The 27,634-nt window shown below is 39.9% G+C and overlaps 2 protein-coding genes and 1 pseudogene across 3 annotated transcripts; all 3 read left to right on the top strand.

Moving 5' to 3' along the window:
- Nucleotides 1-3,434: 3,434 nt before the first annotated feature.
- LOC309517257 (olfactory receptor 6M1-like) lies at nt 3,435-6,157 on the top strand (the record flags this gene model as incomplete). Its single annotated transcript, XM_082196399.1, has 2 exons — nt 3,435-3,493; nt 5,183-6,157. The coding sequence occupies exon 2, from the start codon at nt 5,207-5,209 to the stop codon at nt 6,155-6,157; it is 951 nt and encodes a 316-aa protein (XP_082052525.1). The 5' UTR covers nt 3,435-3,493; nt 5,183-5,206.
- Nucleotides 6,158-8,951: 2,794 nt separating this feature from the next.
- Nucleotides 8,952-9,847, top strand: LOC309517475 (olfactory receptor 6M1-like; the record flags this gene model as incomplete). Its single annotated transcript, XM_082196707.1, has 1 exon — nt 8,952-9,847. Exon 1 carries the CDS (start codon nt 8,969-8,971, stop codon nt 9,845-9,847), a length of 879 nt encoding a protein of 292 aa, XP_082052833.1. The 5' UTR covers nt 8,952-8,968.
- Nucleotides 9,848-23,784: 13,937 nt separating this feature from the next.
- LOC309517476 (olfactory receptor 6C4-like) lies at nt 23,785-24,721 on the top strand (annotated as a pseudogene). The gene has a single exon. The product of its transcript is annotated as an olfactory receptor 6C4-like (transcript).
- Nucleotides 24,722-27,634: the final 2,913 nt, after the last annotated feature.

The following is a 27,634-nucleotide window of genomic DNA, read 5'->3' on the forward strand; positions in this document are numbered from 1 at the left end:
CCTCTGAGGAGTCTGCCTGCCTCCTCCTACTCAGCCGCCCTACAGCTGAGGGGGAGGCAGCAGGTGCACCCTTTGGGGCAGCGTTGAGCCTGCGGGTGCCCAAGCCACCACGTCACTTCCAGGAGAGACATGTGGCTCGGGCGCGCTGCAGGCCCTGTGGTGAGTGCTGCCCAGCATTTTGTCACTCCTTCAGTGGTGACACCTAGGGTGGACTGCCCCCCCACCCCTGCTCCCAGCACCACCCTCACAAAAATGATTCACCTCTTGTGTTAATAGAAAATATTACAGTAGGCATGAACGTAAGAATTTCGGCAGAACTTAATTATCAGGAGACTAATTAATACGACCCACATTTTAAATAAGAATTCAGTTGTGTGTTTCCATAGGGAACTAATGAGTCAGGGAATGTGGGTTAAGCATTTCTTGGAATTTATTTAAAAGTTTTGGGGGGGATACAATTATTTGCCTTTCATTATTTTGAAATTAGGTAGAAAATATATCTTGGGAATAATGAAAGCATTGACACTCCTGGGTAAGATGGCAAAGAAAGAAATACAGTTTTGCAGCTAATTAGTTCTTAGAAGTTGTTAGAAATGTTTATCTATGGAATTAAACAGTATTAATCTACAATAGATGGCATTTGGCATTAATACTTACACATGTAAACTTGTACTAATCAACAACATATATTTTTCTGGTTGACATTTCTGATTAGCCAAAGCAGGTATTTAGTATTTTGTTCAATCTACATAAATCCACTTGGAAGGTACTTTGACACAATGCTTCCTGCATAAACTTATAGTGAGTGGGATAATTCTAAAATAATTTCAACATAGAGAAAAGTACATTTCTAAATATAATATTGAACAGTTTAATCTCTTCATTGCTGATTTTATTCTATAAAAATATAGCACAGTAAAGCATTAAGGAGACTATTATTATTATTATTATTATTATTATTATTATTATTATTATTATTTTATACCCCACCCATCTGGCTGAGTTTCCCCAGCCACTCTGGTTGGCTCCCAACAGAATATCAAGCATTAAAAATGCCTCTAAACAGGGTTGTCTTCAGATGTCTTCTAAAAGTCAGATAACTGTTTATTTCCTTGACATCTGATGGGAGGGCATTCCACAGGGCGGGCACCACTATTGAGAAGGCCCTCTGTACTCAGTAGTGCAGCAATATTTGCTAAACTACTTTATTTACATATAATACACTCGGAGCATTCTGACCTAGCTCCTTCCTCTTTCTCATCAGGCAGCAAAGAGAAAGAGACAAAGGACAATAGTCCTACATTCTGGAACACAATAATATAAACATCCTGTCTCTGTCACTTCCCACTATGTGGAATGAAAACATACACTGTCATATGATAAAAAACCAATCCCATGACTGCAACATGGGGCAAGAATCCTAACAGTAACTAGGGACTACATGCAAGCAGAAAGAAACTTCTGATTGTGTGTTGGGACAGGGAATTTTGCAAACAAATGGGTGCTGTATGCTAGAGCTGTGCACAAAAATTTCAATCTGCCCTGAAGCCCTTGTCTATGCCCTTCCTGCTACAAGATTGGGCAGATTTGCCTTGGTCTAGTCTGGAGTCCACCCACCTCTCCCCAAATCCATCCCCAAAGCTATTTGGGTTACGTTAAAGGTTTGTTTTGTTTTGTTTTTACAACCATATAAAAAAGCCAGGAGGAAATCCACCAACACTCTGCTGGATCTGATTCTATCACTTAGGAGCTGTCCAATTCTAAATGTTGCTGCTCCTTCATGAGGAGCTTCCTTGCATGCAAAAGAATCTGCTTGCAAAGAGCTAAAACTCCTTCATGAGGTCTGTGTAACTCAGATGAAATGAACATTCACATTTTATAATGTGGGAGCCCTTTACAGGACCACACACGGTGCTACAGTTCCCAGGGAACTATCTAGTAGAGAGGTGGCTGGCCTGCCTCTCAGTGTTATTATTTGGAGGTTCGTGCCCAGCCTCAGTAATCAAGTTTCTTGCTGGGAGGCGGGGCCAGCCCATTTATAATTAGGGGGTGGAGCCGACAGTATCCAGGCAGTCGGCTTAGGAGATTCACCCTCCCTACCCTCCCTTTGATTAATGTTTTCTTGTTTGCGAGTTAACTTTTTCTTCCTGTTTAGCAGGCTGCTACGGTCTTTGACTGGTAGCTGTTGAAGGACCGGGAAGAAATTTTCCTGCATTGGCAGGTTTTGTCTTCACCGTAGCAATTCATCACAACTTGGGCAGTTATGGCCTTGGGTGGGATTCTTTAGTCTTTTCTTCCCTATAATGGGGGGGGGAGGTTTGAAGTGGTGATTCACCCCCCTTCAGCGGTGATTCTAGGGACCACTCTTAAAGGGGTTATATATAATGGGTGTCACTGGCCATACACTGAAAGATCGTCAGTGAACTACCCTGTGTGCGGGGATATGGGCTTGGCTGCCTGCTACACTTACATCTCACAGAGCACCCCCATATCCCATTTACCCTGACGAGCCCCGGTTCCCCCCAGCTGGGAGGCTGGGAGGGATACATGCACAAGGCCTAAGCCAAGGTCTTCCTACATTCGAAAGTTTAATAATGCTGTGGCCTAATTTTTAATTCCATAATGTCAGAGTCTTTATTCCTTTCTTATGATCCCTGGGGGCTGGGGGCTGGGGGCTGCAGCACCTGGTCACGCAATGATACCTTCTGAATGCTGATGATGCCTTAGACTCAGGAGACCACATTCTTGCCACTAGCTCCCTATCTTGGTCACTTGGTCAGCATTGATGGCCTTGCTATGCTTCCCACTTCATAACTCTAGTCTAGAATATTTTGAAGTACGCATTGTACCCCCCTGCATCGCCCCAAGAGTAATATCCATACTAACTGGGCCTCCAAGGACTTTTTTATTAATTAGTTTGTTTATTTATTCAGGTTGTGTGGGGATTGAATAGACATCTTTTATGCATATAGAGAGACAGAAAGAAGGGCTGAGGTTGCCATTTTTCTTGCCATTGCAGGAACTAATTTTAAAGTCAAATAGGTCAGTTTTTCAAAACACTTGGTGTTGGAACCAGTCTTTTCAGCAAGGTGCTCTAGTGCTTTATGGAGGTCAGAACAGACTTTACTCTTAGGAGGATTCATTGCTAGACACATGGGGTTTTAGATTGCTAGTGGATAAAAAAATATGTTAAATCTAGAACTTTAGTGCTCCTTTCCACACAGAACTCATGGATTTATGCCACTTAACTGTCCATGTTTTAACAAGAAATGCAGACATGCTAAAATCTAGACTTATTTTATTGTCCTTTTTATTGTGTGATTAACTTGTTCATATACCTGTTATTACAGAACCTATAGGAAACACTTAACACGTATGATTTTCCTTACAAGAACTAGTCCATAATGGTCTGGCAGTAGCCATCATACTGCAAACAATTTTATTTTTCTTCTTTGATGGACATGTAAGCATGGATAACTCAGTCAACAAGAAAGTGAGTAATTACAAAAATCTATCATCTATCTCTATCTCTCTATCTCTCTATCTGATGTTCATACCAGCATATGAGGTGATATAGCTCAATGGCAGACCGCATTTCCATGTAATGATTTCCATGTAAATATTCTAAGATTCAATCTCTGGCAGACTGCCATCATGAAGACAAGTAGTTGGAGGTAAAGCCCATCAAAATTACTGGGCTTCCCTGTCTCCCAACTAAGTAAGTGTAAGAGGCACTAGCATCCTGAGGTGTGTGGTTGATGTCTTACTGTAGATATCAGAAGGAAAGGTTTGGTTGATCGAAATGGTAGCTGCCCATCCTTCTTCATGTAACTCACATGTTACTACTGCTTGTTTATTTGAGGTTAGGGAGATATTTGGATTGGAAGAACACACTGCAAAAGTAAAGAGGTTTCCAAAGGAAGTTAATGCTTTTCTCAAATTTTGGGAACCTCTGCAGTGTGTGTCCTAGTGTGTCCTGTGTCCTAGTGTGTAATTTTATACCCACTTAACAGCAAGCAAACCCTGATATTAAAAACTTATAGCACAAATATATGAAATTTGCCCTCTCTAGCCTTAAATGTACAAATGCTGCTAGTGCATATACACATACATTAGGACATTATGTTAAACTGTTTCATATGCAGCAGGTAAGTTAGTGTTGGAGCAACATTATAAACTGGAACTGTGTGTGCATTAAGCACTTGTTGTCCAGACACTTTCATTATCTATATCACAATAAATAGAGAAATAATAGTACACAGGATCAAATGCACAGAGAAATTTGATGACTAGTTTACAAATTAAGCTTGATTTAATGTGCACGTGTACATTTATACAAGTAATGTACAATTGGGGCCAGCTAGCACACATCTCTAATGAGTGACTTTCATGTTTAAACATATTGCCACAGGAAAAAAAAATTGTATGCCCTAGCATTACCCCAGTGCAATGTTTTCCAAATGATTTTTCCAGCTACTAGTCATCAATTAAGTAGCAATTAAATGTAGATCAATGAAGCAATGTGTATGTTTATATGAACAAGGTATTTATGACTATTAACTGAATGTATACACTAACTATAATATCTAGAAGTTTGGTGATTAGTATTGGACTTAGACAAGGGAGATCTGCATTTAAATTCCTGTTCAGCCACAAAGCTTATTGGGTGGCATTGAGGCAAGTAACCATTTTACAGCCTAATCTATGTCTAAAGGTGACAGTGAAGATAAAAAGGGGGGGGGATGTTCATCACCTTGAGCTCTTTGGAGATAAGTCAAAATATACATTTAATAATAGGATCATTCTGTGACATTATGTCTCTTATGAGTGACTCAAGACATTCCTAAATGTTATAAGCAACTGAGGAATATACTTCTGGGAACCAAACATAAGATAAGGTAGGGATGGGGAACAACTGACACCCCCCCCATTGTTGTTGGACTACAGTTCCCATTATCCCTGACTATTGGTTATGATAGGCATGGCTACTGGATGTTGGAGTGAAACTTCTGGAAAGCCAGAGGTTCTCTATCCTTAAGCTATTTATTTTCTCTCATACAGCAAAGCAGGAAAAAGCCAGTAAAAGTCAGGTCCAGTCTGACTGGTGGCAGTCTGGAGGCATCTGAGATGTAGCACTGTGGTTCCGATACCATTTGTAACAAGATGCTTTCTCGTTATCTAGGTGGAGAGATAAATATGATGAAACATGGAAAGGAAGAATGCAACACATGTAACTGAATTCATCCTAACTGGTTTTCCAAATCCTTGGGAGATAGAGATCCTCCTCTTTCTGATATTCTTCATCATTCTGATGGCAACAATGATTGGGAACACCATAATCATAACTCTTATAATAATTGATTACCGCCTACATTCCCCCATGTATTTCTTCCTCTGCAACTTGTCTGTCATTGAAATTTTTGCAACTCTGACAGTGGTGCCCAAAATGATGCAGAACTTCCTACTGGAAAAGAAATCCATCTCTTTCTATGGGTGCCTGGGTCAGTCATATTTCTATTTCTTGTTTGGCACCTCTGAATATGTTCTACTGGCTATGATGTCCTATGATCGATATGCGGCTATATGCTACCCACTTCGCTACAGCACAATCATGAGTGGGAAGGTTTGTGTCAATCTTGTTGTAGGTTCCTGGATGAGTGGATTCTTCTCTATACTTGTTCCCACGGTGATGAAGTTAGGCTTGCCTTACTGTGGCCCTAATGTGATCGATCACTTTTTCTGTGATAGTGCCCCTTTGCTCCACTTAGCCTGTACTGACATCAGCCTTGTGGAGTTTATTGACTTCCTCGTCTCACTTCCCATTCTTCTGGGTTCTCTTTTACTGACACTCATCTCTTACTTTTATATTATAAACACCATTCTCAGGATTCCTTCTGCCACAGGAAGGCAGAAGGCATTCTCAACTTGTGCCTCCCATTTCACCGTGGTTACAATTGGCTATGGCACCTCTGTCTTCATTTATGTTAGGCCGTCCCAAGCCAATTCTATGAGCTTCAACAAAATTGCCTCTCTGGTCACAACTGCAGTGACACCCTTGCTCAACCCCATTATCTTTACATTTAGAAACCAGAAAGTCCAGGAAGTTTTTAGGGACTCAGTTAACAAGTACATAAAGAAAAGAAACGAAGGAGATTGAAAAGGGCTGTAAATTTACATTTATTCCACCCACACCCCTTAATTTTCTTCAAGGTGATAATTGTAGGATACAAGGTTCTCACTTTAATCCCCCCACCCTGGTAGCCTTGTGGTGTAGTTTATGTTGAGAAAAAGTAAATGGCCTGAGGCTGCCCAATGTGCTTTATGACCGATCATGGATTTTACCCAAGTTTCTTCTTCATCACAGCATCCTAGACTTTACGACAAACAAAACATATTTAAAGTTATTATTAAAAATGTTCTAAATTTGTATGTCTATATTCTCTCAAATTTGTTTTTAGATGTTCTGTAGAATCTGTAATAATGGAACCATCCAACAAAAAGATGATATGCTATTATTTGTAAAGCATCTCTTGTATTTTTGTTTAAAATAAAAAATAAGGGTAGAAATGTTGAAGACAATATATTTTAGCCACAATAAATCAATTAATAAATTATTGGTTGGATCTTATTGTGTTAGCAGTCATGGAAATATGAGAAGTACTTTAAATACAGTATATTAATTTTAAAAACTCCAAGAGAGGAAAAAGACAAGGGGAAAAAATGTGGTGGGATTGCAATGTTAAACCCAAGTCAAAATTAAATGAATATTTTAGGACTAAGGTTGCTTCCAGATGACCTATTTATTGTAGGGTTGTGCACTGGGTTCAGCCAAAGCCCAAATCCTGAACTGAAATCAGCTGATTCAGAACCAACTGATTCAGCATGTATCCTCTGGAAAGTTGCTCAGAAGATAATGTGGCCCTCACTTTGAAAAATGTCCCCTATCCCTGCAATGCACATTCCTATGGGCTTATCTCTAAGTAGACGTACATAGGACTATGCTGTTAAAATCCTATTGATTTTAATGGAACATGTTGCACATCAGATCTTAGTGTATTGCATAACATTTTATTTAGTCCCTGTGGTGATTCTGACAGTCTCATGAGAATCATTTTATGAACAAATGTTATCTAATCAGCTGGAAGGGTGTAGTTGTTAAAGGATCGTTTGGTGAGCCATAGTAGCTGAGTGAAAGGAAGAGAATGTTTAGCACCATCTGAAATAACTCTTAGAAAGAATATGAAACCTTTGTAGGTCAGTTATCATATGTGCACCAGGGAGGTCATCTGAACAAGTGATTTTCTATTGACTGAATAAGCTATTAAAACAGCTTATTCTGGAGTACCTCTGAAGTGCGTGAGGTTCCAAAAAGATCAAATACAATTCTACAACAGCAATGGCAGGAACACAAATGAATATTCCTCTGATCTCTCTGTGTCCCCAAGCATCTTTAGAATGTATCGCCTGGAAATGCAGCTGATTTTTTTGCTGAAGATTTGGTTTAATGGTAAAAGAACACCTGTGAAGCACGGAGCGTGATTTATGTGAGTCACAAAATGCCTTATAAAAATTAAAATCTTCTGTGATATCATGTCAGTTACAAATACATTTATTTTTAAAATATTTTTTTAGCAAAGTTGGGTGGGTGTTTAGTGTTCAGGTGTTTTTTTTATCTGAATAGAAAATTTTTGAATCCCCCAGCAGGAAGACCCGTATGCAGCCTCCATACAGCAGGATAAAGTAACATAATGCAGGGATGAATATAAGGGCAGCATTGATAAAGGATATGGATAGTTAAGGACAGCAATGAATGTCTCAAAGGTCTTCTTCTTCTTCTTCTTCTTCTTCTTCTTCTTCCTCTTCCTCTTCCTCTTCCTCTTCCTCTTCCTCCTCCTCCTCCTCCTCCTCCTCTCCTCCTCCTCCTCCTCCTCCTCCTCCTTTGGCAATCACTCGTAGCCAAGTAAGATTGTCTTCCATGGACACAGTCTTAACAGTGTGTGCGTCCGTAAGTGACTGCGGAGGCCAATTCCACACATCCTTCCACAGTGGGGACATAGGTCTCAAGGTAAAACAAGGCTAGCAGGAGGAGAGCCTTTGGGTGCCACTACAGGTAGCAAAATCTTATCAGCTCGCAGTGACTGATTCAGTAACTTGCATATTCTTACAAAAACAAAAACAAAACTAACCCCACCACTGACCTTTACACTGGAACATAGCGTCTCTCCAGCTTTTTAGGCAGGTCCCTTTCTCAAATCTAGTTAAGATTCCAGGGATTGCATCTAGGACCTAATGCATGCAAAACATTTGCTCTATCCCTGAGCTGTACCCCCACCCTCGTAGTTCAATACAACACTGTTTTCCATGCAGCCAACTTTATGCTTCTCAGTTGTTCATCTGCCTTTCCCCTTTTTCATTATTCAGCTCATCTTCTGTTTCTCCATTTGCCTTACCTTACTGCTCCATTTTTTCCCCTCTTGGAAGAAAAAGGAAGCACACACACACACACACACACACACACACACACACATGCACACATGCACACAGAAACATACATATTCATTTTGCCTTCCAGGAATATTAATTTTAAATATGATTCTTTAACAGCAAACATAAACATGAACACACGATTATGTTGTGTTTCCTTGAGTGTGTCCTGTCACCAGGCTTACCTCTATTTGTCTTTTTTTTTAATCTCTTGCTATATTATCTATGTGCCTGAAAAAAATAAGTTGCAAGTTGTCATTTTATGTTATTATATGATATTGTATTTCACTCCATGGTATTTTATTTTATTTGTATTTTTGTATCATTTTACTTTTGTGAGGTCTTATATTAAATAATTCCCCCTCCCACCCACCAGTTCTACTTCTTTCTCTCAGGAATCCTTGAAACCATGACAGAGAATCAAACTGTTATTACAGACTTCATCTTCCTTAACTTTCCAGAACTGCATCGGCTGGAACATCTCATGGGAGTCATCCTCCTTGCATGCTACCTGCTCACTGTATCTGGAAACCTCATGATCATCATGATCATCATTCATGATCATCACCTACACACACCCATGTACTTCTTCTTATGGAATCTTTCCTGCTTAGAGATTTTAATTACAACCACTGTAGTGCCAAAGGTGCTGACTAGTCTTCTGCTGGGCTTCACAACAATTTCGTACCCAGCTTGCCTTTCTCAGTGCTATTTCTTCTTCTTCTTAGGAAGCAGTGACTTTGTCCTATTAGCAGTCATGTCATACGACCGCTATGTGGCTATTTGCAACCCATTGCGCTACACAGCAATTATGAGTACTCAGCTCTGCCCATGGCTAGTCCTCGGATCTTGTACTGTTGCCTTTTTGGCTACCATCTTTCCCACCATCCTGATTATAAATCTACCTTTCTGCAACAACAATAATATTGATCACTTTTTCTGTGACAGTGTAGCCTTGATGAAGCTGGCTTGTGCTGACACTAGTCTTGTGGAGCTACTGAGTTTCTTCTCATCCTCAGTCACAGTGATGGGATCCTTAATTTTCACAGTGGTGTCCTACATTTACATAATAAAAACCATTCTCAAGATCCCGTCTGCCTCTGGGCGCCACAAGGCATTCTCTACCTGTTCCTCCCACTTTATTATTGTCAGTCTTGGCTATGGTAGCTGCATCTTCATGTATGTACGGCCCTCAGGCAGCAATCCATCAATTAATAAGGTGGTATCTTTGATCAATACGGTGCTGACACCCCTGATGAGTCCATTCATCTTCAGTCTGAGAAATCAGCAGGTGAAAGATGCCCTCAAGTCACTTTTTATTAAGCATGCAGTCTACTCAAAGAATAACCCAAAGCTGGGATAATGGTTTTTAAATAGAAAACATGTAGGTGAAATTAAATGAAGGGGGGAGTTTCCTTTCAATTGTCTGTTGTTATTAGATAATCCACAAGATTTCAACTTTTCAGGTATAGTTTATATTAATTAGGGGGTCATGTGTAACTTCTTCACTTAGAGGGGGGAGAACTTCTTGCACTACATAATTTAGACTACTGGAAACTTCAGATTAGATTACTGATATTTCATGACTCTCTATTTTCTTTTAATTAAAAATGCATTTATTGTACTGTATTGTTTTTACCTTTCTCGTGTTGTAAATCACTTTGATATGTTTTGTGATTTAGCTGTATATAAATGCTTTTATAAATTAAATAAATAAATATTAGAACTCTGTGATCAATAGTTACCACTATTTATTGTTTAGTATATCTGCTAGCTGCTATATACCTTTACTGTGATACATTATTCACTCAACTATCAAATATTTTGAAATGCCTATATATGAAATTCAAAAAATCTGAGGTAGACTTCATTACATAGTTGTTTTGGGTAACTTAGTACTAGAACTCAGTTTATTTCAGTTTGTCCCAGCTATTTACATAGAAGAGCATCTGGAGAGAAAAATAAGATTTGAATTTTAAATCCACTGGTAGTTTTGTTTATATATGCACAAGCACAAGTTGTTTAATGACTTGATTCCAGGTTCAGGGAAACTTCTGAACTCTCCTTTTGTGGCACATTAGGCCCAGTGTATGGGGGAAATGGAGCTGATGAAGAATGAAATAGTGGGTAGCATTCTTGAGGGGTTTCTCAGACAACAGTTAGGCAGGGAACTGAGCCCCCGGAGGTAATTGTGATGTTCCCAGGAGGCAACACTTGCAAAAATTCCCAGCAAAAACCATGCCAACCACCACCCAGTAGTGAATGCTTGTTGTAAGACAGGCATGTCCAAAGTCTGTTTTGGGGGCCTAATCCAGCCTGCCAGTCGGTTTAATCCAGCTCCCTGTGGCAGTTATTTCCTGGGGTAAAAGCTCAACAACTTTGGTCAGCCTCTTGGTCGGCCCTTCACGTCATCAAATCTGGCCCTCTTTGAAAAAAGTTTGGACACCACTGTAAATGCAGATGGAATGGAGATCATGATTCTTGGAATGCAGCGGGGTGCCTCCGAACACGCAAACTACAAAAATAAATGCAAAATAAATATCTGCTCCAAAGCAGGGCGAGGTTGGGGATCCCTGTCTGTACTTCTTAATTACTCTGTATAGTACTAGAGAGTACTATACGGCATGCTATAGATGTGTGAAACTGTGTATGTGACCCAAGAATGGAAAGGGTGCACAGCTTTGCTAGTTATATTATGGACTGATTTAGGCAAAGGGTGCCCACAATGACAATGGAATCAAATATCTCTCCATTAGCAGTTGGCTTTCTTCAGTGAGTAATCTAAGTTATCATAGTGCACAATGGCAGAATATAAATACTTTAAGCAAATGAACAAACTCTTCTGAGCACTTCAGGGACATCTATGGATTGCTTCTGTGAGTCATTAACATTAGCAATAATCAGTTAGCTTCTCTCTAACTGAAGAGGAAAACACATTTAATTTTGCAAGTGTCCCCCCCCACCCAAAAGCCATAAGCACATGGTAGACTTAGATACATGTCCTAAAGCCAATTCTAATATGGTAATGACCGCTCCCTGCTTAAAACGGGGGGCGCCCTTTGTGTGGACGCGTGCAGCCCCTAGATCTGGAGCGGCCCCAACAGCATAGGCTTGGTTTGCCTTCCCTCAGGTGGGATACCTGGAGGTCTCCGCCTACCTCAGTCATTTGTCCAATCCCACCTGGGGGAAGCGTTGCCAAGGAGACCAGGCCAGGTAGGGGAGGGATTACCTGCCCACACAATAGAGGGAGGATCTTACCTAGGAATCCTCACTTGGCTCCAGAGCTTCTCCCACCCTACCCACCCTCAGTTAATGTCTTATTTTTCAGGTTAACTTTTATTCACAAGTATGCGGGCGCTGCTACGATAAGGTCGCTGTTAAAGGGCCGGAAAGGAATTTCCCTGCATTGGCAGGTTTCGCCTTTCCCGTAGCAAAACGTCACAACTTTGCCGGTATCAGGCCTTGGGCAGAATCCTTTTGTCCATCTTCCTCTTGCGGCGGCGATACCAGGGTTCCCCGTTAAAGGGGTTTTCTGAAGGGAGGCTTTGGCCGTACACCGAAAGGTCGTCATTGCTCTCTCCTGCGGCGGCGGCGTTACGGGGGCGGCCATCTCTGCTTGAACATATGTTCTCCAGAGCCGGCCCACCCCCACCCCCACACTGGATAACCCTGATGCTCCCTAGGTCCCCGGCTGGGGACCGGGGAGGGAGAACGCCCAATGCCTGAGCCAAGGTCTACCCACATTTGAAATTTAATAAAGTTGTGGCCAATTTAATCCCATAGCACGTTGTCTTGAGTCGTTATTCCACATGACGGGGGGACCGTGCAGGATCTGGGGACTTCGCCTGTCCACGCAAAGCACAAGGCAGATATTCTGATCCCAGGACGTTTCTTTCTCAGCTTCCCTTCACAAGACCAATCCTATGCCTTACACTATTTTTTCCCCTTTCAAAACAAAAAAGTATAGCACAGTACAGCTGAGATTTTGCAGATATGTTTTCCAGCTACATTGCTATACCTGGAAGCACAATTGTTGGGAGAGTATTGCCACCCCTGCAATTATTGAAATAATTGCTTCTCTCCCCGCCACCTGCTTTCTGAGGCCCTGTGGATACACAGATGCTACTTGCAAAATATTTTGCGTGTGTTTGATACAATACCTGCCAACTGTTAACTTGTATAAATAAGGCATTTTAAATACATTGTCAAGACCACGGGAAAAGACAGTGTTGATACTGTCTATCTAAGATTTTTGTGGTCTAAAGAACCAGCATTGGTTGGAGATGTGTGTGTGCGTCTCAGTTTGACTACACTGTTGCAGATATTGGTAGACTATTACTTGCTTTGACTTTGGTGCTATGCTGCAGTTAAATGATCTATTAACCTCACTCCTGTAGCTAGTTCACTGAAGGAAAATGTGCTGTGCAGTCCATAGGTCATGACATTAGGCTAAATGAGGCACCAGTTTCAACAAATGAGTAAGTTCAGCTTGGAAAGAGAAAAGGCTTCTCTCTGGGAGGTCTGTTGTAGCTTAGGTTGCAATTCTGTGTGCTAGAGACTTCTATCCAGTTTTGGCCATTGTTGGGTGAAGTGCTTTGCTGGTTTACAAAACAGTTATGCTACTCATTCTATTGCTACTCCTAACTCCTCACACAGTTCAGCAAAGTATGATATGTAGCCACAGTTCAGAAAGAGATCTGGTAATGTCTGAGAAATATGAGCGAGGGGGTCATACTATTGGTGGTGTTTTTTCATTCCGTATAGCTGCATTTGAATTCAACAGCTTTCGGGAATCTGCTGCTGATGCTGGTATTTATCTGACAAGGTAAGCACTATGCATTTTTTAGAAATATAAAAAATGTCCTTGGCTACATTTGAATAAATACAAAAAAGCCCCTCACCCCACACTTGCACACGTGTTTCAAAAATTAATTGGTATCTATTTTTTTATTATCTATTTAATTTTCAAAGGGCTTAATCACATGAAGATGCCCTATAATTCTCTGGTTCATATTTTTAAAAAATAAAATAGAAATCATTTTAATATGATAGCTGATTCAGAGAGTATGCCAAAATCTACATGCAAATATTCTCAGAAAGAGAATGGCAGAGCCACTGACCATCCTTCAAAAAGCTAAACAACTTTGGCTGATCTCTTAAAAAAAGCTCCACCCCAGGCGCCAGCAGGGGTTGCTATGCTGCCATCTGTGCTGGATCCAAACGGAAGAAGCAATATGGTTTTGGTTGTTAATGCATTGAGCCCCTCACTCCTATGTTCATGTTGCATCTTATGTCTATATCCCAAAGACACTACAGTCTCAGCTGACATCCATTCCAAGGAAACTGAACACTAGAAAAGCATTTACTTCGGCGTGGGGGGGGGTGTTAGTGAAATTTTGAGACTTTGTGCAATGAATAAGAAAAATATATATTTTTTTATGGCTCATTGTTTATTGAATACTTATACTAGCAATTCAATAACTCAAAACTATATACGTATGCAAATGTCATTACACTTTGATGTTCACATTTGAATGCAATTAAGGTTGCATGGTCAATGTAATCTCATCTTTTTAGTTCTGCCTCTTTCATTGGAAACATGTATTAGAAATACTGTACTGACATGTCTCACATTTTTTCTTTAAGTAGTTGCCAGCTGAAAAATTTGTAACTATCAGTCCAATCCATGTTGTAGGATACTACCTAAGAATATCCAACATTTCCTGGCTTTTTGGTTTGCTATTATTGAAGTCAACAAGAATCCAAAGCTTTTACCTAATGTCACCCTGGGTTTCCGTCTACTTGACAACTTCTGCGATGGAAGACTCACTTATTTCACAACAATGCAGTTGCTCACATCAGGAGGTGTTAGGACCAATAATTATAACTGTGATACAAAGAATAGTGTCTTGGCCATTGTTGGGGGTCTTGCATCTGAAAACTCCATTGAAATATCAAATATTGCGAGCACCTACAAAATGGCTCAGGTATGGACTTTTGGATTGGGAAGAGAGGTCATGTACTTTCAGAGGACTATTCATTCATCAAAATGATTCATTTATTAAACATTCATCCTGATTTGCTTAGACAAAGCACTGTAAAGGTTAGATTTGCAGTCTTAATTGAGCATTCATTCTGATTGCAAGATAATAAGCATTCACCCTCATTTCTTTGTGCACATTTTATATGTGTTGCTGCTAATTGTATGTATACACCCAAACACATGGTTTTTCTTATATTGTTTATATTGGCTGAAACAGAATTTCATGTAAGCAAACAACCTGCAAGGCTTTCAAGAACATTTGCAAAATTTTCACTATATTTTCCTCCCCCATCCTGGATGTTTTAGCTCTTTTCAATTGATTCATTGCAACTATATATATGCTTGTGCTTATAATTACCTTAGCAGATCTTACAAAAGATAAGTGATAGAGATGGCTAGAGATGGATACATGGAGATAGCTAGACAGCTAGCTAGACTTTCGTCAAAGGCAAAACAAATGCCATGGATCTGCACAAAATCAAAACCCTTTGAAATTAACAACATATAATATTACATTAGAGATCAAAGGGCCAGTTTCATTTTTTTTGTTTCCTTACCATTTTGAGTCAACAGAAGTTAACACTGGGATTCATGGTCTTACATGTCTTGCAATTTAAGCCCCTACTTGGACTCAGAGGGCAAGCTGTGGGTGAGAACTCCCCTCCCCCTGAGTATGGTTTCTTGATTTATGAACAATGTATCATTCTTTTGCACATAAATGTCCATAGGGAACAATCCCTCCTCCATGGTAAAGTATTATCCTCAGATTCCCAGCTTTCCACTCATCCACACTTTGTCACGTGCCAAGAAATAATGAGTTCGAGTTTTCTGCTTGTCCCACACTTTCTAGGTGCAGGTGTGACTGGTTTTGCTCTTGCTTTACCACTTTTACTGGGAAAACCCACTCTTTAGAGATAAATTGGAGCAAATGTTAATCCAGAGAAAACCTGTCTGACATTTGCTCCAGATGAGTGATAAAGATCAAGTTTTCTCTGGGGGAAAGTGGTAAGGTGAGGTCAATTCTTGATGAGCCCTTTGGGGGGAGAGAGAGAGAGAGAGAAGAGAGAGAGAGAGAGATTTTCTAGTATTTTTAGAACCTGAGATGTGAAACAAAATGTAGACATGAATCTCCTTGTGTGTGAGAAATTAGCTTTATCCTTTTTTTCCAGCATTGCTCCCCCAATCTTGCCTCCCACTCAAAATTCCTGTGAATGCCCATGTGTATATAATGAACCAGCTATTGATCTTTTGTGTCTATTCTGAGTGGCAGCAGCTCAGCAAATTTTTAAAGAGGTGTTTGTCGTGAGTCACTTGAACTTTAGATGCACAGGACTGAAGATGGTACCTTCTGAACATTCAGTGACTATGTACCATCAAACACATCGAAATGGCCCTGTGCAACTCTTTTGCAACAGAGGATTGGCAGATATAATCCCAGTTTGCTTTCAGGCATCTTCTAAACATGGTATTATTCAGGAAGACCTTTTGAACCTGCAAATCTTTGCCAGCCATATTTTACATTTATAGATACTTAAATACTACATACCCGGGACGCGGGTGGCGCTGTGGGTAAAAGCCTCAGCGCCTAGGGCTTGCCGATCGAAAGGTCGGCGGTTCGAATCCCCGCGGCGGGGTGCGCTCCCGCTACTCGGTCCCAGGGCCTGCCAACCTAGCAGTTCGAAAGCACCCCCGGGTGCAAGTAGATAAATAGGTAATGCTTACCAGCGGGAAGGTAAACGGCATTCCGTGTGCTGCGCTGGCTCGCCAGATGCAGCTTTGTCACGCTGGCCATGTGACCCGGAAGTGTCTCCGGACAGCGCTGGCCCCCGGCCTATAGATGTGAGATGGGCGCACAAACCCCAGAGTCTGTCAAGACTGGCCCGTTCGGGCAGGGGTACCTTTACCTTTACCATTAAATACTACATATTAGAATTTGTTAAATATAAGACCAACCTAATTAACTTTAGTCTTTTCCAGTTCCAGTAGTGAATATGTTTATGTGGCTAACTTTCTCTGTTTGTTGTTACAGGTAAGGCTTTACTAGTGAGTGGTTGTACTAGTGAGTACAAAGCTACCAATGTAGTATGCTTCATCTATGGGTATTCACTAGTAATGTCTAATACAGGGATCACCAACCCATGGATGCCCTTGAGCCTCTTTCTTTCTTTCTTTCTTTCTTTTCAAACACTTTCATTGGCTTTTAATAATGACAGGCAGATATAAAAGAAATAAGTGAAATTAAAAAAGGTTTCAAAAAGATTAGTTGACACAATTGTCATGTAATGCAGCTATGTGATCTACTGAGTCAATAACTAATCATACCGAGTGGCAAAGAATGTGTGGCCCATAATTACAAAGGGTTCCATGGTCTAAATGAAAACATTTTATTATTATTGTTATTTCAAAAAAGAAAGTAAAAAGTAATCTTGAACTGTAGCCAATGCTGACACTTACATAGACCTGTAGTACCTGATGCTTCTGAGCCACTGCATTTGTGTATAAAATAAAATTAGGCCAAGTGGCAAAGAAGCGATCCCTGGGCTTTCATTGGGGGGGGGGGGTAAGTCTCTAGTCCTCCTTGAAAACGAAATGTTTTGATCTCAGGACATGTCTTTCTGAGCGCTTCCCAGTTACTGCACTTTTCCTGCTTCTACTTTTTTAATGCCCCCTCCCGCTTTACTCTTAAAGATGCTCTTCACACACAATAGAAATGTGTTTGAAATGAGCATGTCTGGTCAGAGCTATAGTGCCTACAATGCTGTTCATGTCATAGCACATGTTTTACATGAAATGCACTTATCCACCTCCAAGCACATAAAGTTGGGGGAAAGAAGCAGATTCGGACTGAGGAATGTGCAGCAGCAGGTAACATGTTTCAATATTTATTATTCTTTTATTGATAGATGATGCTGATCCTGATGGTGATGATGTGACCAAAGTCAATTTGCCCAACTTGATGCCCTCCCTAATTTGAACTGAAAATCCCATCATCCTTGATCATTCTCCAGGCTCTAAGATTTCTCCAACAATCCCTACCATATGATGTGATTGTTTTGTTTTGTTTTAAAAAAGCTACACCATATGTTAAGAAACATCAGGTTTAACAATAGTGCTGGGGAAGAGATATTTTTTAATGAGCACCAGGAGTCTACAACTGGATATGATATTGTGAATTGCTATGCGTTCCCTAATGGATCCCTCATTCGAGCTAAAATTGGAATAATGGACTCCCATACATCAGTACACAAGAAGTTTATCATTAAAGATAATGCAATAACTTGGAACAGTTGGTTCAACAAGGTGGGTTATTTTAGTCATTAATATTATATGCACAAATAACAAAGTCCTTGTGTCATGCTTCATAAGCCATAAGTTCTGCACCACCCACATGCAAGAGGAGACATCAGCAGTGTAAGAAGTTCCCCCAGATATCTAGAAAAGTTGGGGAGCCTCTAACCCCCTGCAACTGGCACTTGGGACTCTCACTAAGCCACACTCCTATTTCCTCTGCTTTGTACCCTCCTTTAGAGTTTTTGCCTCACTAGAATGTGCCCTTGAATGCCCACCATCTATTATACAATGGTGTGAGGAAATCACATTTGAGCATATTTTCTATAGACATCAATTTCACTTGAATACGTACTTCGACATCTAGAGCGTTTATATGAATTCATACTTTTAACTTAAGATGCATGTTCTGATGGTTACTATGTCCACAAAATAACCTATAGTGTTTTATTGTTGTTGTCTTTTTATTAGTATTTTTAAATTTTTCTTTCGTTCTTCACTTTCAGTGATTTCCCCCCTTCCTTTTCTTACTTAAATATGAAAATAATAGAAGGAAGGAAGGATAGCATGGATAAATTTGCCCCCAACAGAATTGTGATGTGTCATTCCTTAGTCATATGCCAGTAAATAGTGTGAGCTTTATTTGAGTCAGGGGTAAGAATGTAATACAACTAGTGCAATAGTCTCTGCTGTTCCCTATGTCACTATTCACAGGATTACACCTATCTACCCCAAGTGAAGGATTAGCATCCTCGACCAGCAATACTTTAATCACCCTATTTTTCTATTTAGGCCCTGCCCCGTTCTGTGTGTTCTGAAAGCTGCCATCCTGGATACAGCCAGAGAGTTCAGGAGGGTAAACAAGTCTGCTGCTATGATTGCACTCCATGCCCAGAAGGGATGATTTCTAACCAGACAGGTAGGAAAGTCCTGGAGTCCCATAGTTATTTCAGCACTAAGTATGGGGCTGGGTGAAATTTCTTTCTCCACTTCGCAACCCAATTTGCATGAAGCGAAGGTGTGTGGACAAGTGGGCAAGAGTTAGAGTGATGGAAAGAAAATGCCCAGGCTCTGTAACATTTGGCTGGGATGCCCCTGAGAATGAGACTGCATGATGATGTATTGCCATTCCCAGCACTATAAATCTGACTTTAAAAAGAGAAATCTTCATACAAACTACCATAAGTTATAGCCTGAAGAAGGGAAGAGCATGAATGCCAGCTAATTCCTCCGGGTAAGCAACAAAGTTAAAATTCAGCAAGCCTAGCATCAGTGAAGCTGAAAGCCCCTCCCCACAAAAAGAAAACAACTACTGGTAAATATTAAAAACAACTAAATATTAAAAACTTTGTATCAGGGCTACTTAAGGTGGTGTAGTCAAGATATACTTGAACTCCAGGTCCCATCATCCCTGACCATTGGTCATGCTGGCTGGGAATGATGGTAACTGTATTCTAACAATATCTAGAATATTGGCTACCCCTGCTCTATATATATTTCTGATGGGCTTTGCCCACAAAATCCTTGTTCCCTGATTCTGCTTTGATTTCACCTGGTATCTTACATCACTGACAGTTTCTACTCTTTTAAAAGATGCAGATCATTGTGACAGATGTCTAAATGAGCAACGCTCCAACCAAGAACGGAATCAATGCATTCCAAAAGTAATTCACTTCCTCTCATATGAAGAACCTTTGGGAATGGCTTCAGCTACCTGTTCCCTCATGTTGTCTTTAGCCACTGCTCTGATACTTCAAATATTCATTAAGCATCAAGACACTCCAATTGTCAAAGCCAACAACCGAGATATCACCTACATTCTGCTTGTCTCTCTCCTGTTTTGTTTCCTCTGCCCCTTGCTCTTTATTGGTAGGCCAAGGAAAGTGACCTGCCTTCTCCGACAAACAGCATTTGGGCTCATCTTCTCTGCTGCTGTTTCTTCTTTGCTGGCGAAAACCATCACTGTGGTCCTGGCTTTCAAAGCCACACAGCCAGGAAGCAATATGAGGAAATGGCTGAGGAAAAGAGTAGCCAACTCCATTGTCCTGTTCTGTTTCCTTGGCCAATTTGTAATCTGCACTGTATGGTTAGGAGCAAACCCTCCCTTCCCGAGCTTAGACATGCACTCTGAAAGTGGACAGATCATAGTTCAGTGTGATGAAGGATCAGTCACTATGTTTTATTGTGTCCTCAGCTACATGGGCCTTTTAGCCATTATCAGTTTTCTGGTAGCTTTCCTTGCAAGGAACCTGCCAGATAGTTTTAATGAAGCTAAATTTATCACTTTCAGCATGTTGGTGTTTTGCAGTGTTTGGGTCTGCTTTGTTCCAACTTACCTCAGCGCCAAAGGGAAATACATGGTAGCTGTGGAGATCTTCTCCATCTTAGCCTCTGCTGCAGGTTTACTTGGCTGTATCTTTTTTCCAAAATGTTATATTGTCATTTTGAAACCTAGTCTTAACACTAAAGGGCATCTCATAAGGAAATCCGACTAGTATCATCTTTGTGGCATCTTCTTCATTTTCTCATCAGAAATCAACCTCTGTTTTGACCCTAAACTCATCTTCCAGAATAAAGCATAAAGCAAAAATGGGGGGGGGGGAGTATCATGAAAAAGGCAAGTTCTAGAAATGTATTTATATGTTTTCAGGTTAGGTTTGTGTTAATTTGAAAATATATTATGAAAATAAGGAAGGAAAATACAGTGAAGTTACTCACTTTCCCTTCCCATGCATACACATCAACATGAATAAGTCAAAACTGATAAACATGGCAACTAAATTGTACATACGTCCATCTATCACCCATTTATTCTGGTCTTTACTCTGACCCCAAAAGTCATGAGGTTCATCAACATTTCTCCAGTCTACATGTTATTTCCAGATACCTGATCATGTTTATTTATTCTATCTCACTGTCACTAAACACTGAAAATGATATGCTGTCATTTCTGATGTGAGGCATGTCAATTGTGAGGGGATAATTGAAATAAATTATTTCCAATGTACCAGCACCAAGTTCTTATAACAACAATTTCAAGGAAAGGAAATTATTATGAGATTGGTATCTCATAAATTGGGTCCCATGGGCCAAAGAGGAATCTCTATGGGAAGTGAAAACATTAACCAGTCCTACTGAGAAATAACAGGCCATACATTAATAGGAAAACAACATCAATGGTGTTGTTGACCCTGTTGCATTAGAATCAGTGTATAAATAGTTACCTCACAATGTTGCTTTAGAAGTCAAGAAGATCACCAAGCAATACTAATGGATGATCTAACTATAGACAACCTGGGTTTCTGCCATCTTTCTTTAGATTAAGAATAGTTGTATTTTTAATGCTTCACAGTGATACTTGGTGTAATTGTTTTTGGAATAAAACTTATTTCTTGCCTTCCATGCTAAGTTTTCTATTCTTGAGAGAAATTAAATGCACCTTCAGATATCTGCAGTCCTTATGATGTGTGTGTGCATTCAGATTATCTAGGAGACAGCTGAGGAAGGGTGTATAGGTGAACCTCCCATGGTTCTTTTAGAAATTAAGGCAGGACGAATTGTCCTGGGTATTTGTTTAAAAAAATCATATTGAGAGGGAGACAATGACTAACTTGGGCAAGAAAATCCCTTTGGCGCACTGACAGAAAAGGTAAGATTTATTTATTTTTTTTGGTGGGGGAACATATAGCGATGGGCCATCTTGCCCATTGCCCTAAGGACCCTTAATAGATTATCTCAAAACAAATCTGTGCAAAAGCTATGGAGTGTAAATGGCCCACACTGGAATAGAGTACCATATTTTTCACTCTATAAGACGCACCAGACCACAAGACGCACCTTGTTTTTGGAGGAGGAAAACAAGAAAAAAAATATTCTGAATCTCAGGAGCCAGAACAGCAAGAGGGATCGCTGCGCAGCGAAAGCAGCAATCCCTCTTGCTGTTCTGGCTTCTGGGATAGCTGTGCAGCCTGCATTCCCTCCATAAGACGCTCACACACTTCCTCTTACTTTTTAGGAGGGAAAAAGTGAGTCTTATAGAGCAAAAAATACGGTACTTGCAAATCTTTCTGCTTCAATAGAAGAATATAAAAAGGTCACATTCTCAGGGTCTTCAGAACATGGGCATTTAAACACTGCATGTTGTTTCCAGTTGAATTCTGTTTTGAAATGGTCACTTGAAATGTCTTTTTGAAAGTATCTTGGTGTTTTGCTCAAGTAAAAAACTGATAAGGAGAGGTCTGAATCATAGCACCGTCCCAGGGCACATGTCTTGCATGCAGAAGACCCCAGGTAAAATTACAATGTAGCAAGAGTTGGAATGGGGAATAAATTTGGTAGAGTGTTAATAACTTTGAGCATCATCAGAAAACAGCTCTCAGTCATTCGTTTTCCTAAAAACAGGTTTCCCCACTGAGACTGCAATCCTATACACATTTAATTGGGAGTAGGGCCCAGTGAACTTAATGGGACTTATTTCTGCAAAGATGTGCATAGTATTGTGCTGTAAATCAGCAGCTTTTTCTGTATTCTATGGTGAGCTGCGGTCCTTCTGCATTTTGCTTACTATGCATGAAAGGAGCAGGAGCGCAGCCCATATCAATTAAAATCAGTACTAATGGACCTACAATCCAATTGCATATCAAGAAGTACTGACATTCACATCAAACCTAATTAGAATTAAATCAGAGGGGAGACTTGTCTGAGATCTTTATGTCTGGGGTATGAAGAATTTATTTTTCAGGATGGTTAAAACAAAAAGGGACTGCAAAGAGCTCTAACTTATCCAAACTGAGTAAATACGCAGTAAGATGGCAAATGCAATTCACCATAAACAAGAGTAAAGTGATATATGCCAGAGAAGGGAGGAATTTTAATTTCACTTATGCATTCATGTGGCCTGAAATGGCAGTGACTCACCAGGAATGAGACTTTGTAGTGAAATTGAATAACTTAATGAAGTTGACAACCCAGTGTGTGGAAGATATAAAAAAGTCAACTTCCATGCTAGGGACCATTATTTTAAAAATGAAAATAAAACTGCTGTTCTACAAATAAATGGTTTGATTTCATTGGAACAACATGTAAGGTTCAGGTCATCACCTCTAAATGAGACAGTATAGTTGGGATAGGTTCTGGAAATGGAAACCAAATAAAATAAGGTGATGGAGCGACTAAACCATGAGAAAAGGTTACAGCATTTGGGAGTTTTTAATTTAGAGAAAAGGTAAATAAGACCCAACAACATAAAAGTTTATAAAATTATGGATGGTATGGAGAAAGTGGGTAGAGACATTTTTCTCCCTCTATTATAAGGCTGTAATTTATGGAAATCCAGTGAAGATGAATGTTGGAAGATTCATGACAGATAAAAGGAAGCACTTCTTCATGCAACACATATTCAAACTATGGAACTCGTTCCCATGGGAGGCAGTGATGTCTACCAACTTGGACGGATTTAAAAGAGGATTGGACAACTTCAATGATAATAAGGCTATCAATAGCTACTAACCATGATGGCTATCTACAAGTAGGAGGCAGTATGCTCCTGGATACCAGTTCCTGGCAAGCTCAGAAAGGTAGAGTGCATTTGTGCTTGGACCCTGCTTGCAGGTTTCCCACAGGTATCTGTGTGGCCTCTGTGAGAATAGGAAGATGAACTGGTTGGACGACTGACTTGATCCAGCAGGTTCTTCTTATGTTTTCATCCTATGTTCACACGCTTTGTGTGAATGTTGCCCAAGGTGAAGGGCAGCCCTTGGCCTGAAATGTATTTGCTACCCCTGCCCTAGGGTATGACACATAGATGAAAAATAACTTATTGTTACATTACAAATGTAATCCACAGCTGTCCTGTGAGTGTAAACACCATAACATGTATTATTAATATCTGTCTGAAGCTAGGTTTTTGCTACTTGTTATTAAGACTATATTATATTGATTTTATTTTGAAGGTCATTAACAGATACAGTATGATCTCAGAAAACCAAACTTCTGTGAATGAATTCATCCTCCTTGGTTTCTCTAATCCTCAAAGGCTTCAGACTTTTCTCCTGGCACTCTTCCTATTGGCTTACATCTTGGCCATATGTGGGAACATCACAATTATCACCATTGTTCAGTTACATCGGAAGCTCCAAACTCCCATGTATTTATTCCTAAGCCATTTGTCTTTGATAGAAATTGGACACATGACAAACACTATCCCCAAAATGTTGTTCGACTTCTTAAAAGACAGGAAAGTGATCAGCATGGTTGGTTGCTTCACACAGCTTTACTTCAACCTCTTCCTGGGCCTGACAGAGAACTTCCTGCTGGTGCTTATGGCTTATGACCGCTTCTTAGCCATCTGTAACCCTATGAGCTATACCACAGTGATGAACAATAGTCTGTAAATCGCTGATTCTTGGGTGTTGGGTGGGAGCTTTCCTTGCTCCCTTGCCCCCAACCATTTTTCTCGCTATGCTGGATTTCTGTGGGCCCAATATAATCAACCATTTCTTCTGTGATCTTGCCCCAGTGCTGACTCTTCCTTGTAGGGGGAAATCATTCATTGAATTTTTCTTTTTCATGTCCATTTCTTCAATGGTTTTGGGTTGCTTTTGCTTGATTACAGTGTCTTATATCAACATCATTGTGGCTATACTGAGGATGCCATCCAGTGGGGGAAGGCGTAAAGCCTTCTCCACTTGCACTGCCCATCTTAGTGTAGTATTAATATATTATGGCTCAGTCATCTATATGTATGTGAGGCCTTCAGCAAGGGATATCCATAATACAGACAAAGTAGTATCTGTCTTCTATTGTGTGGTGACACCATTTCTGAACCCTTTCATCTACACCTTGAGGAATACTCAGGTCCATGAAGCATTCAAAAGCATAATAGTAAAGAGGAGAGTATTCTATTAAGGTATGCTCAATTTTTTAAAACTTCTTTATTTAATGCCAGAAATACAAATTCTAATACAGATATTATGTTACAGATGGATAGCCGTGTTGGTCTGCCATAGTCAAAATAAAAAAATTCCTTCCTGTAGCACCTTAAAGACCAACTAAGTTAGTTCTTGGTATAAGCTTTCGTGTGCATGCACACTTCTTCAGATACACTGAAACAGAAGTTGCCAGATCCTTCTATATATTGAGAAGGTGGGGAGGGGTATTACTCAGAAGGGTGGTGGGAATCGGAGATTGGCAGATAGCTGAGATGAGCCAGAAACCAGTAGGAGAACACTTCAATCTCCCAGGACATTCTATACAAGATCTCAAAGTAGCTGTTTTACTACAAAGGAATTTCAGAAATAGACTGGAAAGAGAAGCTGCTGAATTACAACTCATTACCAAACTTAAAACAATGGAGAGACCTGGTCTGAACAGAGACATTGGATTCTTATCTCATTATACATGACTAAGCCATTTCTCACCTTCTCACCCCTTGCCTTTTCCTGTAAGACCTATTACAGTCGATAAGAGTCGTCAACAGGCTCATCTCAGCTATCTGCCAATCTCCGATTCCCACCACCCTTCTGAGTAATACCCCTCCCCACCTTCTCAATATATAGAAGGATCTGGCAACTTCTGTTTCAGTGTATCTGAAGAAGTGTGCATGCACACGAAAGCTTATACCAAGAACTAACTTAGTTGGTCTTTAAGGTGCTACAGGAAGGATTTTTTTTTATTTTGACAGATATTATGTGTGACTGAAATGCCATCATTTCTTATTGCAACAAACTAAATACTTGAATATCATATAGATATATATATGATATAGATTGGTGAAAAATTATGTTGTTTGTTTGAATATATTTTATTATTTTACAAGAATGAATAAAACATAACCATTTTATTCCATCCCGAGAATCCTTCTTTTGTTTTAACGAAGTGTGCTAATTCCACCAAAAGAACATGAGACATTTCTAAATTCCAGAAATAATGAATCACAATAAAATAATACTTCATTTATGTAAGCTAAAATAAATCAGCATTATATTGATATTATAGCTACATCAACCAGGCAAAGTACACAACTTAGTGAAATCCAAAATGCAATGGGGAAAATTGCATTCTATGTAAAAAGAGTGTTGTAGTTGTTGTTTAGTCGTTTAGTTATATCCAACTCTTTGTGACCCCATGGACCACAGCATGTCAGGCACTCCTGTCTTCCACTGCCTCCTGCAGTTTGTTCAAACTCATGTTCATAGCCTCGAGAACACTGTCCAACCATCTCATCCTCTGTCGTCCCCTTCTCCTTGTGCCCTCAATCTTTCCCAACAACAGGGTCTTTTCAAGGGAGTCTTCTCTTCTCATGAAGTGGCAAAAGTATTGGCACCTCAGCTTCAGGATCTGTCCTTCCGGTGAGCACTCAGGGCTGATTTCCTTCAGAAAGAGTGTATAAGGTTCAGAAAAATGAGTACAATTTTAATACATACTTTTTGTACATTCTTTCAAAAATACCCAAGCAAATGGGTTGGGATAGAACTATGATTGGGCACTGAAATTGGACAGAATTAGGGTTCTGGGTATTTCCTTAATAACAAGAATAACAAGCCAAGAGAGACAAAGAAAAATCCATTATGTGAATCACAATGGGTGGATGTTTCATAAATTGGCTCCCATGAGCCAATTGTGGCTCTGCATGGAAATATAGAGATATATTTTTTAAAAAAAATACTACTGGGAGAAAGCACAACATGCATTCCAGTAGGAAAACACCATCTACAAAGTAAGGACATCATAAAACAATCACCTTATTCATTTTTTAAGAGTGCTTTAAGTAGATTGCCAAACAATGCTGATGGACTTTAGACTATTTATACTCCTTCCACCTTTCTTCAAGTGGGAAATAGTTGTTTTCATTTTATACTTAACAATATTTAGCAATTTATTGAGTTCAGCTTCTATTTTTCTTTTTATGCAGTATTTTCTGAAAGGAATTAAATGCACCGTCAGATATCTGCCATAGTTACAAGGTTTGTGTGTGCTCAGATCATTCATCTGGTATCTGAGAAACATGTAAAGATGATCCTCCTGTAGTTTTGGTTTTAGGGGGATCCAGTAGATAGGATTGATTTCAACATCTTTTAAGTATTATTTTAGTTCAAAGTGAGAAGAAAATAAGGGTCAGATTGGGCAAGAAAATTAGGTAAGAGTTGAAAATATGTAGCAAGAGGCCACTTTCTATAATTTCTCATAATATCAAGGACCTTAAAAGGATATGAGCAATGATATGTATGGTCTGTGAATGGTCGGGACCAGTAGAGGGTACTTGCAGATCTTTCTGTTTGAGTGGAGAACTATAGGAAAGTTACACTTTTGGGGTCATCAGCACCATGACTAAGCAATGCTTGATGTCTCTAGTTGATTGCTCCAAAATTGATTTTAAGCTTTTTGAGCTGTTTCTGCTGCTTTTTCCATTGTGTTGCCATACATTACCTCTGAAGACCAGGACATGTCAGGAATTTTCCTGATGTATGGCAAGCCTACATGAAAGTCTTTTGATGTTCTGCTCAAATAGGCAAAGGCAAAGATAGGCAAGGACCATTCTAGAGTGGTAGAGTATATGCTTTGGATGCAGAGATCCTTGGGTTCAATGTGGCTCATCTAGTCTAGCATCCTGTTCTCACAGTGGAAGAAGACCTGAGCACAACAACTCTCTCCCGTCCTATGGTTTTCAGCAACTGGTATTGAGAAGCGTACTGCCTCTGACATAAAAGTTTCATGTTCCCAAACCCTTTATGTTGAAAATAGGTTCCAGAGTTGAATGTTGGTCATTACTCAAAGAATCTCCAAGGTTATGGCCATAATCAAAAGGCATGGAATAATGCA

The sequence above is a fragment of the Podarcis vaucheri genome (assembly GCF_965113315.1).
Source record: "Podarcis vaucheri genome assembly, chromosome: 13".
Taxonomy (NCBI): Eukaryota; Metazoa; Chordata; class Lepidosauria; order Squamata; family Lacertidae; genus Podarcis; species Podarcis vaucheri.